General features: G+C 41.0%; 2 protein-coding genes across 2 annotated transcripts; both read left to right on the plus strand.

Moving 5' to 3' along the window:
- Window positions 1–33: 33 nt before the first annotated feature.
- Window positions 34–1,905, plus strand: RNASE12 (ribonuclease A family member 12 (inactive)). Its single transcript, XM_007990671.3, has 2 exons — window positions 34–148; window positions 650–1,905. Exons 1-2 carry the CDS (start codon window positions 115–117, stop codon window positions 1,129–1,131), a joined length of 516 nt encoding a protein of 171 aa, XP_007988862.3. The 5' UTR covers window positions 34–114; the 3' UTR covers window positions 1,132–1,905.
- Window positions 1,906–3,556: 1,651 nt separating this feature from the next.
- RNASE11 (ribonuclease A family member 11 (inactive)) lies at window positions 3,557–8,620 on the plus strand. The gene is made up of 2 exons (XM_007990674.3): window positions 3,557–3,858; window positions 6,942–8,620. Exon 2 carries the CDS (start codon window positions 6,964–6,966, stop codon window positions 7,561–7,563), a length of 600 nt encoding a protein of 199 aa, XP_007988865.1. The 5' UTR covers window positions 3,557–3,858; window positions 6,942–6,963; the 3' UTR covers window positions 7,564–8,620.
- Window positions 8,621–18,275: the final 9,655 nt, after the last annotated feature.

Consider the following 18,275-nt stretch of genomic DNA (forward strand, 5'->3'; position numbering starts at 1 on the left):
AGGTCCCTCCCTTTTTCTGCTTTGGCCCTCCCCACATTCAACAGGCTCTCTATCAGTTATTGTCAGGGAACAGCAAGACACAAGCGATTTTCTCAAATCCATGATCAAAAGGCTATGTTACCTGTGAGAACGACCAGAAAAATGACAGGTGAGAGGAGCTAGCACAGAGCGAAGCAGGACTGACAGAGGGAGGGACTTGGAAGGAACTGGGAAGAATAGATGAGTAGAAGGTACTAAAATCATGTGCAATTGGGTGGAGTGAAGGTTGAGAAAATTACGGGAAAGAAGGTTATTCAGCAATATGAATAACCTTGACCACCTTCTATATGTCCAGCTCTGTGCTGAGCACTTTGAAGGATTTGAGAACTAGGAGATGTGGTCAAAGATGCTGTCAAAGAACTTGTAGAAACAAAACAAATACAACAGGAATAATTTAGAGAACTGCTCAATACCAAACTCTGAGAGCTGACATGGTCAGAAAAGGCTTTCTTGGGGAACTATGCCTCCAGCTGGATCTTGCAAGGTCAGTGTGATTTTAATTAGTGGAGTGAAGGGAATAAAATATTCCAAGGATGGGGGAGCAGCCAGGGGTTGCAGCAGGAGGAAACTGACTGTTCTTTGCTACTTTCTATCTTCCCTTACTCAACAGCAGTTAAACCCAAAGATGTGAAGTCACTCTTACCTCTGATGATAATAATGGTGATAATTTTCTTGGTGCTTCTGTTCTGGGAAAATGAGGTGAACGATGAAGTAGTGACGTCAACCTTAGAACACTTGCATGTGGACTACCCTCAGAATGATGTTCCCGTTCCTGCAAGGTACTGCAACCACATGATCATACAAAGAGTCATCAGGGAACCTGACCACACTTGTAAAAAGGAGCACGTCTTCATCCATGAGAGGCCTCGAAAAATCAATGGTATTTGCACTTCTCCCAACAAGGTAGCTTGCCAAAACCTTTCGGCCATTTTCTGCTTTCAGAGTGAGACAAAGTTCAAAATGACAGTCTGTCAGCTCACTGAGGGCACAAGATACCCTGCCTGCAGGTACCACTATTTCACCACAGAGGGGTTTGTTCTTGTCACTTGTGATGACTTGAGGCCAGATACTTTCCTGGGCTATGTTAAATAACTCAAGATCAGCTCCCGAGTCTGAGATCTCTTCTCTCAATGGCATTGGAGCTGGCTGTGCCTGAGGCAGACCTGAACCATGGACATGGGGCAATGCCTTGAGTGGAAGGGGAAGCCACTGGTAATTAATTTATCCTTCCTGTATTGCTTAGTTGGGATTGTTTTATTCTGCTTCAATAAAAGAATCTTTATTGAATTAAACCATAAATTCTACATGTGTTTCAATTTTTTGTCCCTTATCTCTGGGTCGTTTGATGAGAGACAAGACTGAGGTTAAGATAAAGTGAATGAGCCACTCACTTCAGATGCAAAATTTAAGAGGGCACCAAAAGACCAAAAACCTAGTAACCTAGATGAATATATTTGATTTCAGTTATTTCTTTCTTCTTTTTCCTTTTTTTTTTTTTTTGAGACGGAGTTTCCCTCTGTCACCCAGGCTGGAGTGCAGTGACCGGATCTCAGCTCACTGCAAGCTCCGCCTCCCGGGTTCACGCCATTCTCCTGCCTCAGCCTCCCGAGTAGCTGGGACTACAGGCGCCCGCCACCTCGCCCGGCTAGTTTTTTGTATTTCTTAATAGAGACGGGGTTTCACTGTGTTAGCCAGGAAGGTCTCGATCTCCTGACCTCGTGATCCGCCCGTCTCGGCCTCCCAAAGTGCTGGGATTACAGGCTTGAGCCACCGCGCCCAGCCGATTTCAGTATTTTCTTTTTCTTTTTCTTGTTGACCAGGCAGGAGTACGATGGTGTGATCTCGGCTCACCGCAACCTCCGCCTCCCGGGTTCAAGCGATTCTCCTGCCTCAGCCTACCAAGCAGCTGGGATCACAGGCGTGTGCCACTGTGCCCGGCTGATTTTGTATTTTTAGTAGAGATGGGGTTTCTCCATGTTGGTCAGGCTGGTCTCAAGCTCCCGAACTCAGGTGATTCGCCCACCTCGGCCTCTCAAAGTGCTGGGATTACAGGTGTGAGCCACCGCGCCCAGGCTTGATTTCAGTATTTTAAAAAAAATCAAACTTAATGCAAAAATCTAGGATGCTCAAAATATCTATCACAAAATTTTGAAGATCCAATCTGACAAGGCTAAGATTAGGGTCAGATGAGTTATATGAGTAACATGCAGTGCAGGGTCAGATCCTGGTATTTACAGTTTTAACATTTGTTCATCAGGGATTATTTTACATTAAATTTATTTTCTGGCCAGGTGCGTTGGCTCACACCTGTAATCCCAGCACTTTGGGAGGCTGAGGCAGGTGGATCACTTGAGGTCAAGGGTTTGAGACCAGCCTGGCCAACATGGCGAAACCTCGTCTCCACTAAAAATACAAAAGTTGGTCGGGTGTGGTGGTGCATGCCTGTAACCCCAGCTACTTGGGAAACTGACACAGGAGGAGCGCTTGAACCTGGGAGGTGGAGGTTGCAGTGAGCCGAGATCATGCCATTGCACTCCAGCCTGGGCAACAGAGCAAGACTCTGTCTCAAAAATAAATAAATAAGTTAATTAATTAAATATTTTCTAAAATTGTTGCGTTAAAATATTATCTTGATTATTGAGTTTTTTTGGCACCCTCTTAAATTTTGGTCTTAGAGTGAGTGTCTCATTAACCTCAGCCTAATCCTAGCCCTGCTGCTAGCTGTAGAAGCAACAGAGGTCACCTCTTAGGGTTTTTTTTAAAGATAGCATATACAACTCAAGGAGCATCTGTTTCTGTTCAGCAGCTCCCTTTTTGGCTTCAAATAAAGAAAGGAGCCTGACTGGTCTGAAACCATTTCCCTTAAAGACTTTAGAGAGACACAGATAAGGATTTCCCAGGAAGGGACTGCGACTCTCAGAGCTCAGTGATCTCCTCTTTGCATCTCCAGAAGGAACAGAGCGGACTTTGAGCCGGACTACTAACTCTTTTCTCTTTTTAGTTCTTACAATTGGACTTACTGCTTAGTTTCCCCACATTCAGCTATAGGCGTAGTATCCTTACAGCTGGAAGGAGAAGGAAGAGAAAGAGAGGCTTCTAATTCTGGGGATTTCATGAAGTCCTCTTCTTCTCTAGTCATTAGTTTCCTTGTCTGTAAAGCAAGGATCTTGAATTAGATAACGTTTCAAGTTCTTTCCAAGTCTATTAGTCTATAATTCTATTTCTTAGGTAGTATAGAAAATGGCTATATTATAGCCATTGTTGGAGGGGAGAATTTGTATTGTGAGGTAGTAAGAAATAAGAGGCGATTGGCAAATAAAGGCCAGATTATGTTGCCACTAATTCTGAGCTATGGCATTTCAATCCTGTATGTGAGAGCTAGAGACTCATGCAGTGACCTAGAGCAGGCATGAGTGGGTCACAGGCTTTGGAGAGCACTCTCTGTCCTGATCTTTTCAGTTGAGAGACTTCAGCTGTTCATTGCTCATTTGGACTTAGTTCAAGGTCATATCAAAGAAGAAGGTGCACTTATGCGAGTTGTTAGCTCTGTCTCTTGTAACCATCAAGTTCTATGTGATTGATTAGATTTAGGAGGGGGAGGTGGGGGATAATCGTAAGTGAAGGACAGTTTGCAACCTTGTGAGCAGGCAACGCTTACTCATCTCATGGCTTCTTCCATCTTAGGTGGCTGTTTTTCAGCTGAGTTTTATTTTCTAGTTCTCTGTGGTAATTCTGTTGTCATTGTTGTCTCCATATAATTTTGGGTGTCACCAGGTAAACAGAGTCCTCAGCATCTGAATAGAAACTTAACAGGAACAGGTAGGTGGTCCCTAGCATGTGATTTGTTGGGTCTTGGTAGCATCATTTTCTGGGCAAAACTCTGAAGTGGATGAAATGCATCCTTTAGGTTCCTACATCTATTTTCTGAATTCCGAGTCCTTTTCCTATCCCTCTCCCTAGGTTTCATTGTCTTTTCCTTCCTTTTCAGTGGTTTTTCTCCCCTTCCTCACCAAACTTCCTCTTTTCTAATTAAAAATATCTTGCAGAAAAAAGTATAACTGAGATGAACCAATAGGATCTATCCTCAGAGTAATTTCATTCAACAGGGATCAACACCAAATTCACATGAATTATGACATTTTAGACATTTGTAGTTTGGGTGTGTGTGTATCTATATTTATCCATCTGTATCTAAATATGTATATACATATATATATTATACAGATACATAGAATCAGAGTCTCACTCTGTTGCCCAGGATGGAGTGCAGTGGTATGATCAATGCTTACTGCAGTCTCAGACTTTTGGGTTCAAGAAATCTCTCCCCTCAGCCTCCCTAGTGGCTGGGATTATAGGCATGTGCCACCACAACTGGCTTTTTGTTGTTGTTGTTGTTGTAGAGATGAATTCTCACTATGTTGCCTAGGCTAGTCTTGAACTTCTGGCCTCAAGTGATCCTCCTGCATTGACCTCCCAAAGCAATGAGACCACAGGCATAGGTGACTGTGCCCGGCCCGGTATATTTTTTTAATGGGCACCTCTTAGCAGTTTCAGATAAAACCTAGGCAGCTGTGAATGCTGCCCACTTGAAATACATGTCTCAGAAAGACTGGAAATTTCTGCCCTGCTCTTCCTCCTGTTTTTTTTTTTTTCTCTTCCTGGTCTTTCTGTTTCCCTGTTATCACCTTACTACTGATGTCAATGGCATAGGATATAGAAGTTTAGGAAACAAAATAAATTCCCTATAAATCCCTCATCCTTTCTCCCTTCAAAATGCATCAGGTCTTTTGTCAAGTCATCCTTGGGCACACACACCTGGATGCATATACTTAATTATTAATAATCTATCAATAATCCATTAACCCAATTAAGGCTTATGTATTCTTGGTGCTAGGTTTTTGCTCTAGTTTCTCACACATACATTTTAAATTCAAATACAATATTTTAAAAGTTCACACATAATAACATCAAATGAGTAGTATAAGAAGGGAATGATTAGAAGTTCAGAGAAGTTGGAAATGGGTTTAGTAGACTTAAGCGGTGATGAAAAGTGTAAAATAAAGAATGAGATCTGAACTGGGCTTTGAAGGATTTCAAGAGACAGAAAAGTATAGCCATTCAAGAAAGAAGCTAAGTGGGAAAGATGGCATAGGGTATATTAAAAAAAAAAGAGAGTCACCCTGATTGACTAAGGCAGGTTTGTGTAGCAAAATAATGGAAAATAAATCCTGATAGGCAGATTGAGATTAGAGCAAGTAGAGCATTGGCTACTGGGCTCAGGGGATCAGACTTCCTACTGTGAGCAAAGAGGAATGTTTCAAAAATTCTGAGTGTCATTGCAAGTTATGTTTTTAGAAAAGTAGGGTATAGAAGAAATTGGAGGGTCAAGAAGGGGTGATTAGGAGGGAAGTAAAGGTAATAATGTAGGAGATCAATGTAGAAGGGATGGAGGCTATAGAGGTGGAAGACAAAAAAGAGGAAAATAGAATCATTCTAAAGAGAGAGAAAGAATTATTAACTTAAATAACCATTCTTTCGAGATTTTTCCAGGATTGACCTCAAGTAAAGGATTTTATATACTAGTAAAGTCATGTTATGTTGTTATCAAATAGTGTTGAGAAATTAGTGTGTGTGCAGTAATTACACACACTGAATAAAACCCAGGCAGCTATGAATGCTGCCCACTTCAATTACATGTTTCAGAAAGACTGGGAATTTCTGCTCTGCTCTTCCTCCTGTTTCCTTAACATCTACTCTTTAGCACTATGGTAAACTCTTGATTATTTATACTAACTGGAGGAGTGAAGAACCCAAAACTGTGGATAATTCCATTAAAATTTATCACTGATCCTGGAGTTCAGATTCTTTATTGATCTACAGTTCATTATTTGATTCTGTATGAATAAAAGTATAAATAATCAGAAACTGTGTTTCAGGCTCAAGGAATTTTTAGCCTAACAAGAGGGAGAAAAGATTAACATTAATTGGCTAACTAGAAAAATGAAAAAGATCATATAAAATGAAGTGCAACTTAATCTGTGCTGTAGGGTTTCAGAAAACAAAAAAGTCATGGCTGGGTTTTGGTATAAATAGACAGAAAAGATTTCACAGAATAAGAAGCAATGGTGCTGCCCAGGCCATTGGGATTCCGACTGCCAAATGGACACTTTGTCCAGTTCTCCCTGAGCTTCCTTGATTCCACATGGTCTCCTGCATCAATCTCATACAATCCTGTCTACCCCTCTGTTGCCCCTCCTTCCCTCAGTTGGGCACAACAGCAGAAACTCCCAGGAAACAAACACAATTTCACTTCCAGCTCTGCAACAAAGTGGAATCTTCCTGTACAGGATCCACTTGCTGAAGGAACTTGTCAAGACAGAACTCTTATGACTGAGAATGGGTGGAAAAAGAAATGAGAGAGAGGGAAATGGCGATGTGTGTTTTATTTCGTTTTCAAGTGGCTACCATGTGCCGGGTTCTATATCTATGAGGCCATAGGAGATACGGTAATGGTGAGGGATGAGTTGAGTGAGAATTGTGACCCACCATGGAGATTATACACCCCACCAATGAGACGATAGACCAAGGCAAATGGATAAGAAACAAATACTTTGTTGTAGATCTTTAAACATATCACTTTACATAATTCTCACAATTTTTTTCAGATGGGGAAACTGGGGTTAAATAAGGTAGAATAGATTGTAAGCAGAAAAGCAGGGATTTGAACATGAGTCTTCAGACTCCACAGCTGATCGTGTTTCTATTATATCATAGCTCCATTCACAGATATAAAAATTTTAACCTACAAGTAGGGGTCACTCCCAGGAATAACTGTCAGGAGGAAGAAAGAACGACCTCTTTAATCTTCTTATTTTGTCTTTCATTTATTGTCTTTACTGCAGAAGAGATTACACGACATCTGAGATGGAGACCTTTCCTCTGCTGCTGCTCAGTCTGGGGCTGCTTCTTGCAGAAACACCAGAAAGCACAATGAAGATAATTAAAGACGAATTTACAGAGGAAGAGATGCAATATGACATGGCAAAAAGTGGCCAAGAAAAACAGACCATTGAGATGTTAATGAACTCGATCCTGTTAGTTAGAAATACCAGCCTCAGCATGTCCAAGGATGATATGTCTTCCTCATTACTGACATTCAGAAGGTTACATTATAATGACCCCAAGGGAAACAGTTCAGGTAATGACAAAGAGTGTTGCAATGACATGACAGTCTGGAGAAAAGTTTCAGAAGCAAACAGATCGTGCAAGTGGAGCAATAACTTCATCCATGACTCCACAGAAGTGATGCACAGGGTCCACAAGGCCCCCAGCTGCAAGTTTGTACAGAATCCTGGCATAAGCTGCCGTGAGAGCCCAGAACTGGAAAATACAGTGTGTCAGCTCACTGCAGACAAACAATTGCCCAGGTGCCAATACCATAGTGTTACCTCATTAGAGAAGATATTGACAGTATTGACAGGTCATTCTCTGATGAGCTGGTTAGTTTGTGGCTCTAAGTTGTAAATCCCACAGAGCTTTAAGACTAGGGTCTTACTAAAGAAGGACCTCTTCATGTTCATTCTTGTTTCTTTCCTTAATATCTACTCTTTAGCACTATAGTAAACTCTTGATTATTTATTCTAACTGGAGGAGTGAAAAATTCAGAATTGTGGATAATTCAATTAAAATTTATAACTGATACTGGCGTGCAGATTCTTCTCTCTCTCTCTGTCTCTCTTTCTCTGTGTATGTGTGTGTGTGAGGGGGTGGTGGGGTCGGGGGGTGTCTGAAACAAACTGAATTTCATCCTAGCTCAGCTATAAAGCCAAGAAACAAGAGTCCACCTAACTAGGCAGAATTAAGGAAAGAAGGCCTAAAGCCAATATGGACAATTAAAAACTAATTGTACTGCCAATGATACTATTCAGAAAAATAGTGATGAGTATGACATATATTATTATCACTACTCTCTTCAAAGGGTATGTGCTCACACGTGTGTGAACTGATGTATGCGCACAACAAAGGGTCTGCCTGTCCTTTAGGAGATGCCAGAGGAAAAAGATCCTTTGGCTTAGCTGTTGCTCTCAGTGTGAATAGCTCCAGCCCTATGCAATCTCCACTCTTCCACCCTCATCTCTATTTCACAGGTTGCAGTAAAGAGAAGAAAATTCTGATTGTAATCTTTATTCAAGCAAAGTCTTGATACCCTGGGACTGTGGGAGAGGAATGGCAAGCCATGGAAGAATAGAGGAGGCAGAAAGAAAGATGGGAATAGAAAGTCTGTGCCAAGTACCAGGCAGGACTGGTCTTCGACCTTGATGTCTTATGATACTGTAGTTAATTTTGTTCACTACCAGCTATTTGTTTGTAAGCGTTCGTGGTTCATTCTGCATCAAGTATGGGCAGTTATCTTCTTCACTGATGTGTGGCCATATGCTTCTGTTCCTCTCCTTAAATCCTCCCTCCGTCCTGAGACCCCTCTTTCTTAATGTTCTAATTTTAAATAAATGCATGTAAATGAATGTTATGTCATGGTAACTTCTTTCTTGTACATAATTCTCTATATGTCATTTTCCCCAAGCTTTATCATATTTGGTGCAGAATTCTCAGTATACTGGAACGGTAAAACATTTACAATCACCCAATATGCAGCATTACAGCAACATTTTTGTACCTTTTAGCTGGCTTTCCCTTGTCAGTGTAGCCGTTGTTTAATCAATGTGGGTTTGGCCAAAGAGGTATGTAATTAGGACTCAGTTTGCACTTGGCAGCCAAAGGACAGAGTAATAAAGCAAAATGCATGGGTTCCAAAGGTCTCTTCTCTGTAGGAGGAGGACTCAGGACCCAGAAAGGAAGATGTGCTTACTAAGTTCCATCCCAGGGGTAGCTCCACATAGCAAGTCTGACACTACCACCTACTCATCAAAAAAAAAGGGTGGACTCCATTCACAGTAGAGCAGTCTAAGCGGTCTCCTCTTGTTCAGATTTAGTTCAGATTTGAATAGCTTCTTTCCTACAGTAGATTCCCAGCTCTGGCTGAGAGGCATGTCAGCCTCAGAGCCCAACTATTTAAACTCTGGGAGAGTTTTCTGTAATGTGTAAGAAAAAGTAAATGCTGCCTACTTCAAACCGAGTACTCATACCATCCCTCACCAGAAGAGAAAACAAAGACCCAGAATAGCTGGTTCTTTTTGGGCCAGGAGCATCCTTTAAAGAGGCTTAGTTAAGACCAAACCCTTCCACTTCTCTGAACGAAGCAGGAGCTCTGGGTTCCAGTCCTTTGGTGCCCTGATGTACCAGGACCTGTGCCGTCATCATACAATGAGGCCTAAGGGAGGCCGAATGTGGAGTGTGTGGGGAGTCAGTGCTCCCGAGGGCCAGTACCTCTCATCCTTGAAGCGTGTTACACTTTCGACATCCTGTGCATCCTCGGATCCCTCATGAGTATGATGGGCATGAGTTTTCAGATTTTAAAGTACTCAGTTTTTATAACATCCCTTTTCTGCTCCCAAACCGCAGAGAGCTCCTTTTTTTCTTGTAGCTTCACACCTGTTTCTCAGGCTGACTTTCCAGGCCCCCAGTACTCCATTCTCATCTGACCTAGCCTGTCTCCAGTACCTGTCCTATCTCTGCTGTTCTGAGTCTACAGAGCTGGTGTATCCTTGTCTTCACTCCTATGCCAGTTTATCTCCATGTGCTTCCTTCTCCCTTTCTCAGTCTGTCATCTCAGTCCACTCAATTGCACAAACTCCACCTGACTAGATATAGTCAAACAAATGTTCCTTGCACATTTTAGAAAAGTAACTGAGAAGTGGGCTGGACGCAGTGGCTCACACCTATCCCAACATGTTGGGAGGTCAAGGCGAGTGGATCACTTGAGGCCAGGAGTTTGAGGCCAGCCTGGCCAACATGATGAAACCCAGTCTCTACTAAACAAAAATCACAAAACTTAGCCAGATGTGGTGGTGCACACCTGTAATCCCAGCTATTCAGGGGGCTGAGGTGGGAGAATCACCTGAACCTAGAGGCAGAAGTTACGGTGAGCCAAGATCACACCACTGCACTCCACCCTGGGAGACAGAGTGAGAGTGTCTCAAAACAAAAACAAAAACAAAAACAAAAACAAAAAACAAAGAAAGAAAGAAAAGAAAAATAACTGAGAAGTGAATAAGTGTTACATCCCTTAGCTGAAAGAAAACATTAGAGAGCATGAGATGGGATGATAAAGGAGACGGACCCAATTTTAAAAGGGTCATACAAGGGAGAGTCAGGTAGGAGAAGGAAGCTGAGGATGGACAGAGTATGGAAGGATACAGAGGTGTGTGAAAGACACCAACAGCAGTTGTTTAGCCTAAAAGGAGTACCCTTCTCGTCTCTAACCATTCCCTCTGTTTTCCCAAAATAAAATGTACTAAATATCTCTTAAGCAACAATTATGAAGAAACAAGACCCTGGCCTCAAGTACCCAAGATGGTACTGAGGGAAGGAGGACTTTGCCACATCACCAGTAAGTCTTCATATGTTCTATGGGCGGGGTTCATCATGCCTTCCAAGAAAGTCATTTCCACTCATTGAGATTCAATTTTCTTATCTACACAAGGAGGAAACTGGATTAGGTCTGGGTTCTTAGGCTTAAATGTGCATCAGGATCACCGTGGCAAAGTTTTCAGGTTGCCCACCCAAATCAACCCTCCTTGCTCCCAAGGCAAAGGTATGCAGTGAGGCACAGGATGCCCAGCCAGACTGACCTTCCCAGTCTCTGTGAGCAGAAGTAATTCATGCTGCTTCCGAGTCCAGGTCTTACAACACAGGACTGGCCTCCTCTGTGATTTTTGTCTTCTCAACAGCTAGATCACCAAAATGGACATAAGTGTGCCCCAACTTTCATCATGCAGATAACGGTAATGTCCTAGAAATGGCCTGAACAGTAACATGGAAGGAGGCCACATCCCTGAAGAATTGTTAAGCACAGTTATTTTGCTAGCCTGGATTGCTCATTTGGGGACTGTTACATGAGATTAAAATATTGATATATATTTTACCCACTATACTCTGATATTTCATTCCATGAGTTTAGCCTTATTCTAACAAATTCAATAGCTTCTGGAGTTATTATAAATACAACTCCCTGGGCCCTAATCCCAGAAATTTGGATTCAAAGATAGGACTGTAGCATGTGGTCTTTTCTTTTTTTTTTTTTTTTTTAATTATTAGACTTTGAGTTCTAGGGTACATGTGCATAACGTGCAGGTTTGTTACATATGTATACTTGTGCCATGTTGGTGTGCTGCAGCCATCAACTGGTCAGCACCCATCAACTCATCATTTACATCAGGTATAACTCCCAGTGCAATCCCTCCCCCCTCCCCCCACATGTGGTCTTTTCTAAATGCATTAGGTTTGTTGATGTGCTGCAAAGTTTGAACACTACTGGATTAGATGAAGTAAAAGTTTTCTTTTTAATCATAGGACATTCTAGTCCTGATGAAGGAAAAAAGGTTACTGGCTATATATTCAGAGCTTTTGAAGACAACACTGAGGCAAAATAATTCAATTTAACTCAAAGAGCTTCCACCTCCTACACAGTCTCCCAGAACTAGCAAGGCAGTCCTTTTATACTGAAAGTCCTTCACTATAGGATACATCTGTGGGCAAACGTAAGATCACTGTAAGAGGAACTCATGTTTCCAAAACAGTGACAAGTGAAAAGAGGTCTCACACACATGAAATGCCTCCTTTTCACTCCAGCAACCAGAGGACTGGCTGGTTTGGGATAAGATGGCTGTTTTAAATCCTTAATCCTTCAGGTTTCAAAATATGCTAAACTTATTCGAAATCATATACAACAATCATTACAAAGATGTTTAACGGTAATAATAATAATAATAACAATGGAGCTTTTATGATGTGCTAGGTGCTAGTTTATTTACTTTTTATTCTCAGAACAATGCCCAGGAGGCAAATACTATTATTATTCCCCCTTTAGTGATGAAGAAACAGAAGCACAAAGACTTTAGGCAGTGTACAAAGGTCACCTGTGTAATAGGTGGTCCCCCAGGAGCAAACGAGGATAGTCTGATTCTGCAGGCCACGCTTTTAGCCACTCATCTTTATTTGATGGAAAAAAGCAAACTAGCTTATAACCATACAGAAAGATAAAGGTAGAATGTTTCCTGAAAAAAATTCTACTTCACAGGATTGTTTTGTGGATTAAATGATTAATTTAATTATGATTAGATAAGGACACTGTGCTAAGTAGATAATTGAAAAAAATTCAATATATCAAAAGGATTGATATCTTTAATACATAAAGAGGTCATCAGTTTAATAAGAAAAAGATGTAAATGTAATACAAATTAAATAAGGGGCTATGATAGTTTACCTACCCAATCCACACAAATAAGAGTAAAAATATAATGTAGTAGGGGCACTGGTACAGGAAGGGGACATTCTCATGCAGTCTTCCCAGGAAAGCAAACGGATGCATTTGCTGTCTTTCAGGACAGTTAATGGGGCTTAGCAATGTGAGCTAAGCACCATTCCAGTTTCCAGGCCCTCTGCACATTTGGCTGCTTTGCTTCCTTGTTGACACTCCCCTCTCCTCTTAAACCTCTTCAGGTAAGAGACTTGCCTCAGTCAGCTCTGGCCGAGGTGGTCTTTGAGGTGGCGTCCTCATTAGAGGCTTGAACAGGCCCTGAGGTTTGTCTCACATAGGGTCAAAGGGCATGACCACAAGAGCTGGCCGAGCTTCCAGGCTCTGCTGCTATGCATGTGTTCCCCTCGTCCTCCCCAGCTCAGGCTGTTCCAGGAACCCCATGTTCTCTGTGAGAATGTGGGCTGAGCTGTCTGACCTGTCATATTAAATGTCCCTTCGGCGATCTCTTCTGGGTACAGGAAACAGATGCCTGTTAGAGGAGGAATATGAGGTGGGAGGCAGGGTTGCGAAGATAAAGCCTTGACCCTGCCCACACAAAGTGTGATCACTTGCCCCTTCTTTATACCTCTCACCTTCTTGTTTCTTTTCTTTTCTTTTATTTTTTTGAGACAGGGTCTCACTTTGCCACCCAGGCTGGAGTGCAGTGGTGTGAACACAGCTCATTGCAGGCTCCACCCCATGCTCAGGTGATCCTCCCACCTCAGCCCTTCAAGTAGCTGGGACCACAGGCATGCACCACTACATATAGCTAATGTCACCTTTCCCCTTTTACCCTTTTCTAACCCTTCCTCATCCAACTTCCATGTTCTCTTCTCTTGACTAGCTTGTGCCCTCAATACACAGCTCCCTTTTGCATACTGCCATGACTTTTGTATTCTAGTTTCCTTTTAGGCTTTGCACTGTTCAATTTTATGTGTTCTTTTCTATGTGTCTTGCATTCACACTCACTGTTTGTATAAAGTGACAAGTTGGACAGATTTCTGGAGGCAGGCCAATTATAAGACTTTCATTTAAAGGCCGATATTCAATGTATCTTGGTTTCAGCCCCTGTGGGAGCAGTCCACACAGGGCTTGTGGAACATGGGGGCCTACACTGTTTCGCTGAGCGACATCATGTAGACACATAATCGCCCTCTCTGATTCCCCTTTCCCTCTGGTAGTTCTCTAATCCTGATCCCCTTCTGAGTGGTGTCCCCACTGGGCCCAGCTCTGGAAAGTCTCCTGCTGGGAGGGACTTCATTCACATGCAAACCATGTAAATGATGTGTAATTTACAATTCTTCCAGCAATCTAGGAGAAATTCAGTTCCTCAACATTCTTACCAATACTTGTTAAAGTTAGTCATTTTAATTTTAGACATTCTGATAGGTGTCTATTGGTATAACATTGTGATTTTAAGTTGCATTTCCCTAAAGACTAATGATTTTTGAGCATCTTTTAAAATGTGTTTGCCATTCATACACCTTCTTTTTTGAAATGTCTGTTAAAATATTTTGCCTATTTTTAAATCGCATTATTTGTATTTTTATTGTTGAGTTTTCTGGATAATAGTCTTTTATCACAGATACATGCTTTGCATCTAAGATAGATGTGTAGTATATACCAGTTTTCTCTTCAATACTGCTTTACCAGCATCCCATAAGTTTTGCTATGCTATTATTGCTTTCATTCAGATCAAAATATGTTCTAACTTCCCTTTTGGTTTCTTGTTTGATCTATGTTTTGGCAGAAAATGTGGTATATCCTGGTGGACGTTCCATGTGCACTTTAAAGGAATGTGTTCTCTGCTATCATTGTGTGTTCTTTAAGTGTCAGTTAGGGGAGGTTGATTGATAATGTTGTTCAAGTCTTCAATATTCTTGCTGATTTTCTGCCTTCCTGATTTACCAGTTATTGACAATAGATATTGAAAACTCAGGCTGCAATTATGGATTTGTCCATTTCCCCTTTCAGTTCTTTCCATGTTTGCTTCATGTAATTTGAAGCCATGTTTTCAGTGGCTTGAGCATTTAGAATTGTTCTGTCCTGTTGATTAATGGATCCCATTATCATTTGAAAATGACTCTGTTGAGCCCGGGTAATATTCTTCCTTCTGAAATCCATATAGTCTAATATTAATATAGCCACTCCAGTTTTCTTTTGACCAGCATTAGCAAGGTGTATGTTTTCATATCCTTTTACTGTTAATTTCTTTGTGTCTTCATATAATGTACATTTCTTGTAGTTAGTGTATAGTTGAGTCTTATCTGTAACTTACCACAGCCTACTTTCAACCTATATTACTATTTATTTTATTTATTTTTTTAAGAGATGGAGTTTTGCTCTTGTTGCTCAGGCTGGAGTGTAATGGCATGATCTTGGCTCACTGCAACCTCCACCTCCTGGGTTCAAGCAATTCTCCTGTCTCAGCATCCTGAGTAGCTGGGATTACAGGCATTAGCCATCATGCCTGGCTAATTTTTGTATTTTTAGTAGAGATGGGGCTTCACCCTATTGACCAGGCTGGTCTCAAACTCCTGACCTCAGGTGATCCACCTGCCTCAGCCTCCCAAAGTGCTGGATTACAGGCCTGAGCCACTGCACCTGGCCCCCAACTGATATACTACTTCTATAGCATAAGAACCTTACAATAATATACTTCTATTTCTCTCCTGTCAAATTTTGTGCTGATATTGTCATGTATTTTACTTTTATATATGATGTAAACCACATTACACCATATATAATAATTGCTTTTTTTTTTTTCCTCCCTGAGATGGAGTCTTGCTCTGTCACCCAGGCTGTAGTGCAGAGGTGCAATCTCAGCTCACTGCAACCTCTGCCTCTCAGGTTCAAGTGATTCTCCTGCCTCAACCTCCCCAGTAGCTAGGATTACAGGCGCCCACCATCATGCCCGACTAATTTTTGTATTTTTAGTAGAGATGGGATTTCACTGTGTTGGCCAGGCTGGTCTAAAACTCTTGACCTCAGGTGATCCACCCATCTCAGTGTCCCAAAGTGCTGGGATTACGCCACTGCACCTCGCCAATAACTGCTATTTTTAAGTCAATTATATTTTAAATAAATTTAAATAATGAGAAAAATCACACATAGTTACCATTTGTAACATTCTTTATTCCCTTGTATAGATGCAGATTTCCGTTTTCTTCCTGCCTGTATAATTTTTTAAAATATATCTTGCAGTGTGGATTTGCTGGTGATAAATTCTTTGTTTTGTGTTTATTTTGCCTGAGTTTTTGAAAGATATTTTTGCAAAGTATAGAATTTGCAGGAATTCATTTTTCATACTTTCAGAACTTTAATGATACTTTTGCATTGTATTCTTTCTTATATTATTTCAGATGAAAAATCTAATGTCAAGTTTATCCTTGTTTCTCTGATCATAACATATCTTCTTCTTCTTCTTTTTTTTTTTTTTTTTTTTTGAGACAGAGTCTTGCTCTGTTGCCCAGGCTGGAGTGTAGTGGTACTATCTTGGCTCACTACAACTTCCGCCTCCTGGGCTCAAGCCATTTGTTCACCTCAGCCTCCAGAGTAGCTGGGACTACAGGCATGCTCCACTATGCCCTGCTAATTTTTGTATTTTTAGTATAGATGAGGTTTCACCATGTTGGCCAGGCTGGTCTCAAACTCCTGACCTCAAGTGATCCACCTGCCTTGGCCTCCCAAAGTACTGGGATTACAGGTGTGAACCACCACGCCTGGCGCTGACCATAATATGTCTTTTATTTGTAAGATCGGTTCTAAGGTTTTCTCTATCACTGTTTTCTCCCCCTGTCACTTGGAGCACGATATACCTTGATGTATTTCCTTCATGTTTTGTTCTTGTGACTTGCTGAGATTTTTGTATCTGTGAATGGATACTTTTCATCAAGTTTTGAAAGCTTTTGGCCATTATATCTTCAAAAAATTTTAATTTCCCCAGTTCTCCCCTTTAGAGACTCTAGGGCTACTTGCATTTATTGTATACTATTTTTTCTCACGCAATTTCTAATCTGCCACTAATCACAACCAGTGTATTTTTTTTTAATTCCACACATTGTAGTTTTTATCTCTAAAAGCTTGATTTTTTTTTTCAATCATCTAAAACTCAACCCATTCTTTTGCCTATGTGGTAACTGTTTCTCTGTTAATTCTGAAATTTGTAATTGCTCTGATTCAGTTTCCATTGACTGATTGTTCTCCTCATAAAGGTTTGTGTTTTCCTGCTTTTTTACATGCTTGGTAATCGTTGATTGGATTTCAGATGTTTTGAATTCTACATTGTTGGCTTACCTTGTAGGAATATTTGTATATTCCTATAAATCTTCTTGAGTGTTGTTTAAGGATACATTTAAGCTACTTGGAACCACTTGGATCTTTTTGGATCTTGATTTTATGATTTGTTAGGTAGCTCTGAAGAAGCACTTAGTCTGGAGCTAATTATCAACCACTACTGAGGAGAGACCTTCCTGAGTACTCTGCCTAATGCCCTATTACATTTTACTTTTTCTAGTATGGCTGGTAGGAATAGTCACTATTCCCTCTGATCCTTTTAGATGGTTCTTTCCCCAGTCTCTGGTGATTATCTTCCACATGCGATCAATAGTCCACTGCTGAATGCCTGAGGGGAGCTGTATTAGTCAGGGTTCTCTAGAGGGACTGAACTAATAGGATAGATAGATATATAAAGGGGAGTTTATTAAGTATTAACTCACACAATCACACAAGGTTCCACAATAGGCCATCTGCAAGCTGAGGAGCAAGAAGAGCCAGTCTGAGTCTCAAAATTGAAAACCTGGAGTCTGATGTTTGAGGGCAGGAAGCATCCAGCATGGGAGAAAGATGTAGGCTGGGAGGCTTGGCCAGTCTAGCTTTTTCACATTTTTTTTCTGCCTGTTTTATATTTTAGCCCTGCTGGCAGCTGATTAGATGGTGCCTACCCAGATGAAGGGTGGGTCTGCCTTTCCCAGCCCACTGACTCAAATGTTAATCTCCTTTGCCAACACCCTCATAGACACACCCAGGATCAATAATTTACATCCTTCAATCCAGTCAAGTTGACACTCAGTATTAACCGTCACAGGAGCTCTGTGCAGATCTCTAAGGTTATGTCTTGATGCAGCTTTCTCATTTCACATATTCTATCCTAAAGGTTCAAGTTTCTTTGGCCTCTCAGTTGCATGTCCTGAACTCAGGTAGTCTGAAAACTCTAAGTTTACTCTTCCTTCACTTTTGCCTAAAGTCTCTATAGACAGTAAGCTGAGTGATCGTAGGGCTCGCCTTGTTTGGTTCTCTCTCAATGATAAGTGTGTTTGTTGCCTCAGGTTCAGTGTCTTGAAAATAAGTTTTAATGCTTTTTGTTAGTTTTTTATACTTTTGGGTGGGGAAGTAAATCAGGTCTGTATTATCCGTCTTGGCTGGAGATGTTCCTAGTTTTTTCCTTTCTTTCTTTTTTAGTTAATACATAATAATTGTATCTACTTATAAGATACACTAGATACTTTGATACATGCATACAAAGTGTAATATCAAGTTAGGGTAACTAGGATATCCACGACCTCAAACATTTATCATTTTTTTGTGTTGGGAACATTCCAAGTCTTTTCTTCTAGCTATTTTGAAATGTACAATAAATTATTGGTAACTATAGTCACCCTACTATGCTATTGAATGCTAGAAATTATTCCTTCTACTTAACTGTATTTTTCTACCCATTAACTAGCCTTTCTTACCCTCCTCTTCCACCCTTTCCCAATCTCTGGTAACTGTCATTCTACTTTCTGCTTCCATGGGATCAATTTTTTGGGCTCCTGGATAT

The sequence above is a fragment of the Chlorocebus sabaeus genome, chromosome 29 (assembly GCF_047675955.1).
Source record: "Chlorocebus sabaeus isolate Y175 chromosome 29, mChlSab1.0.hap1, whole genome shotgun sequence".
Taxonomy (NCBI): Eukaryota; Metazoa; Chordata; class Mammalia; order Primates; family Cercopithecidae; genus Chlorocebus; species Chlorocebus sabaeus.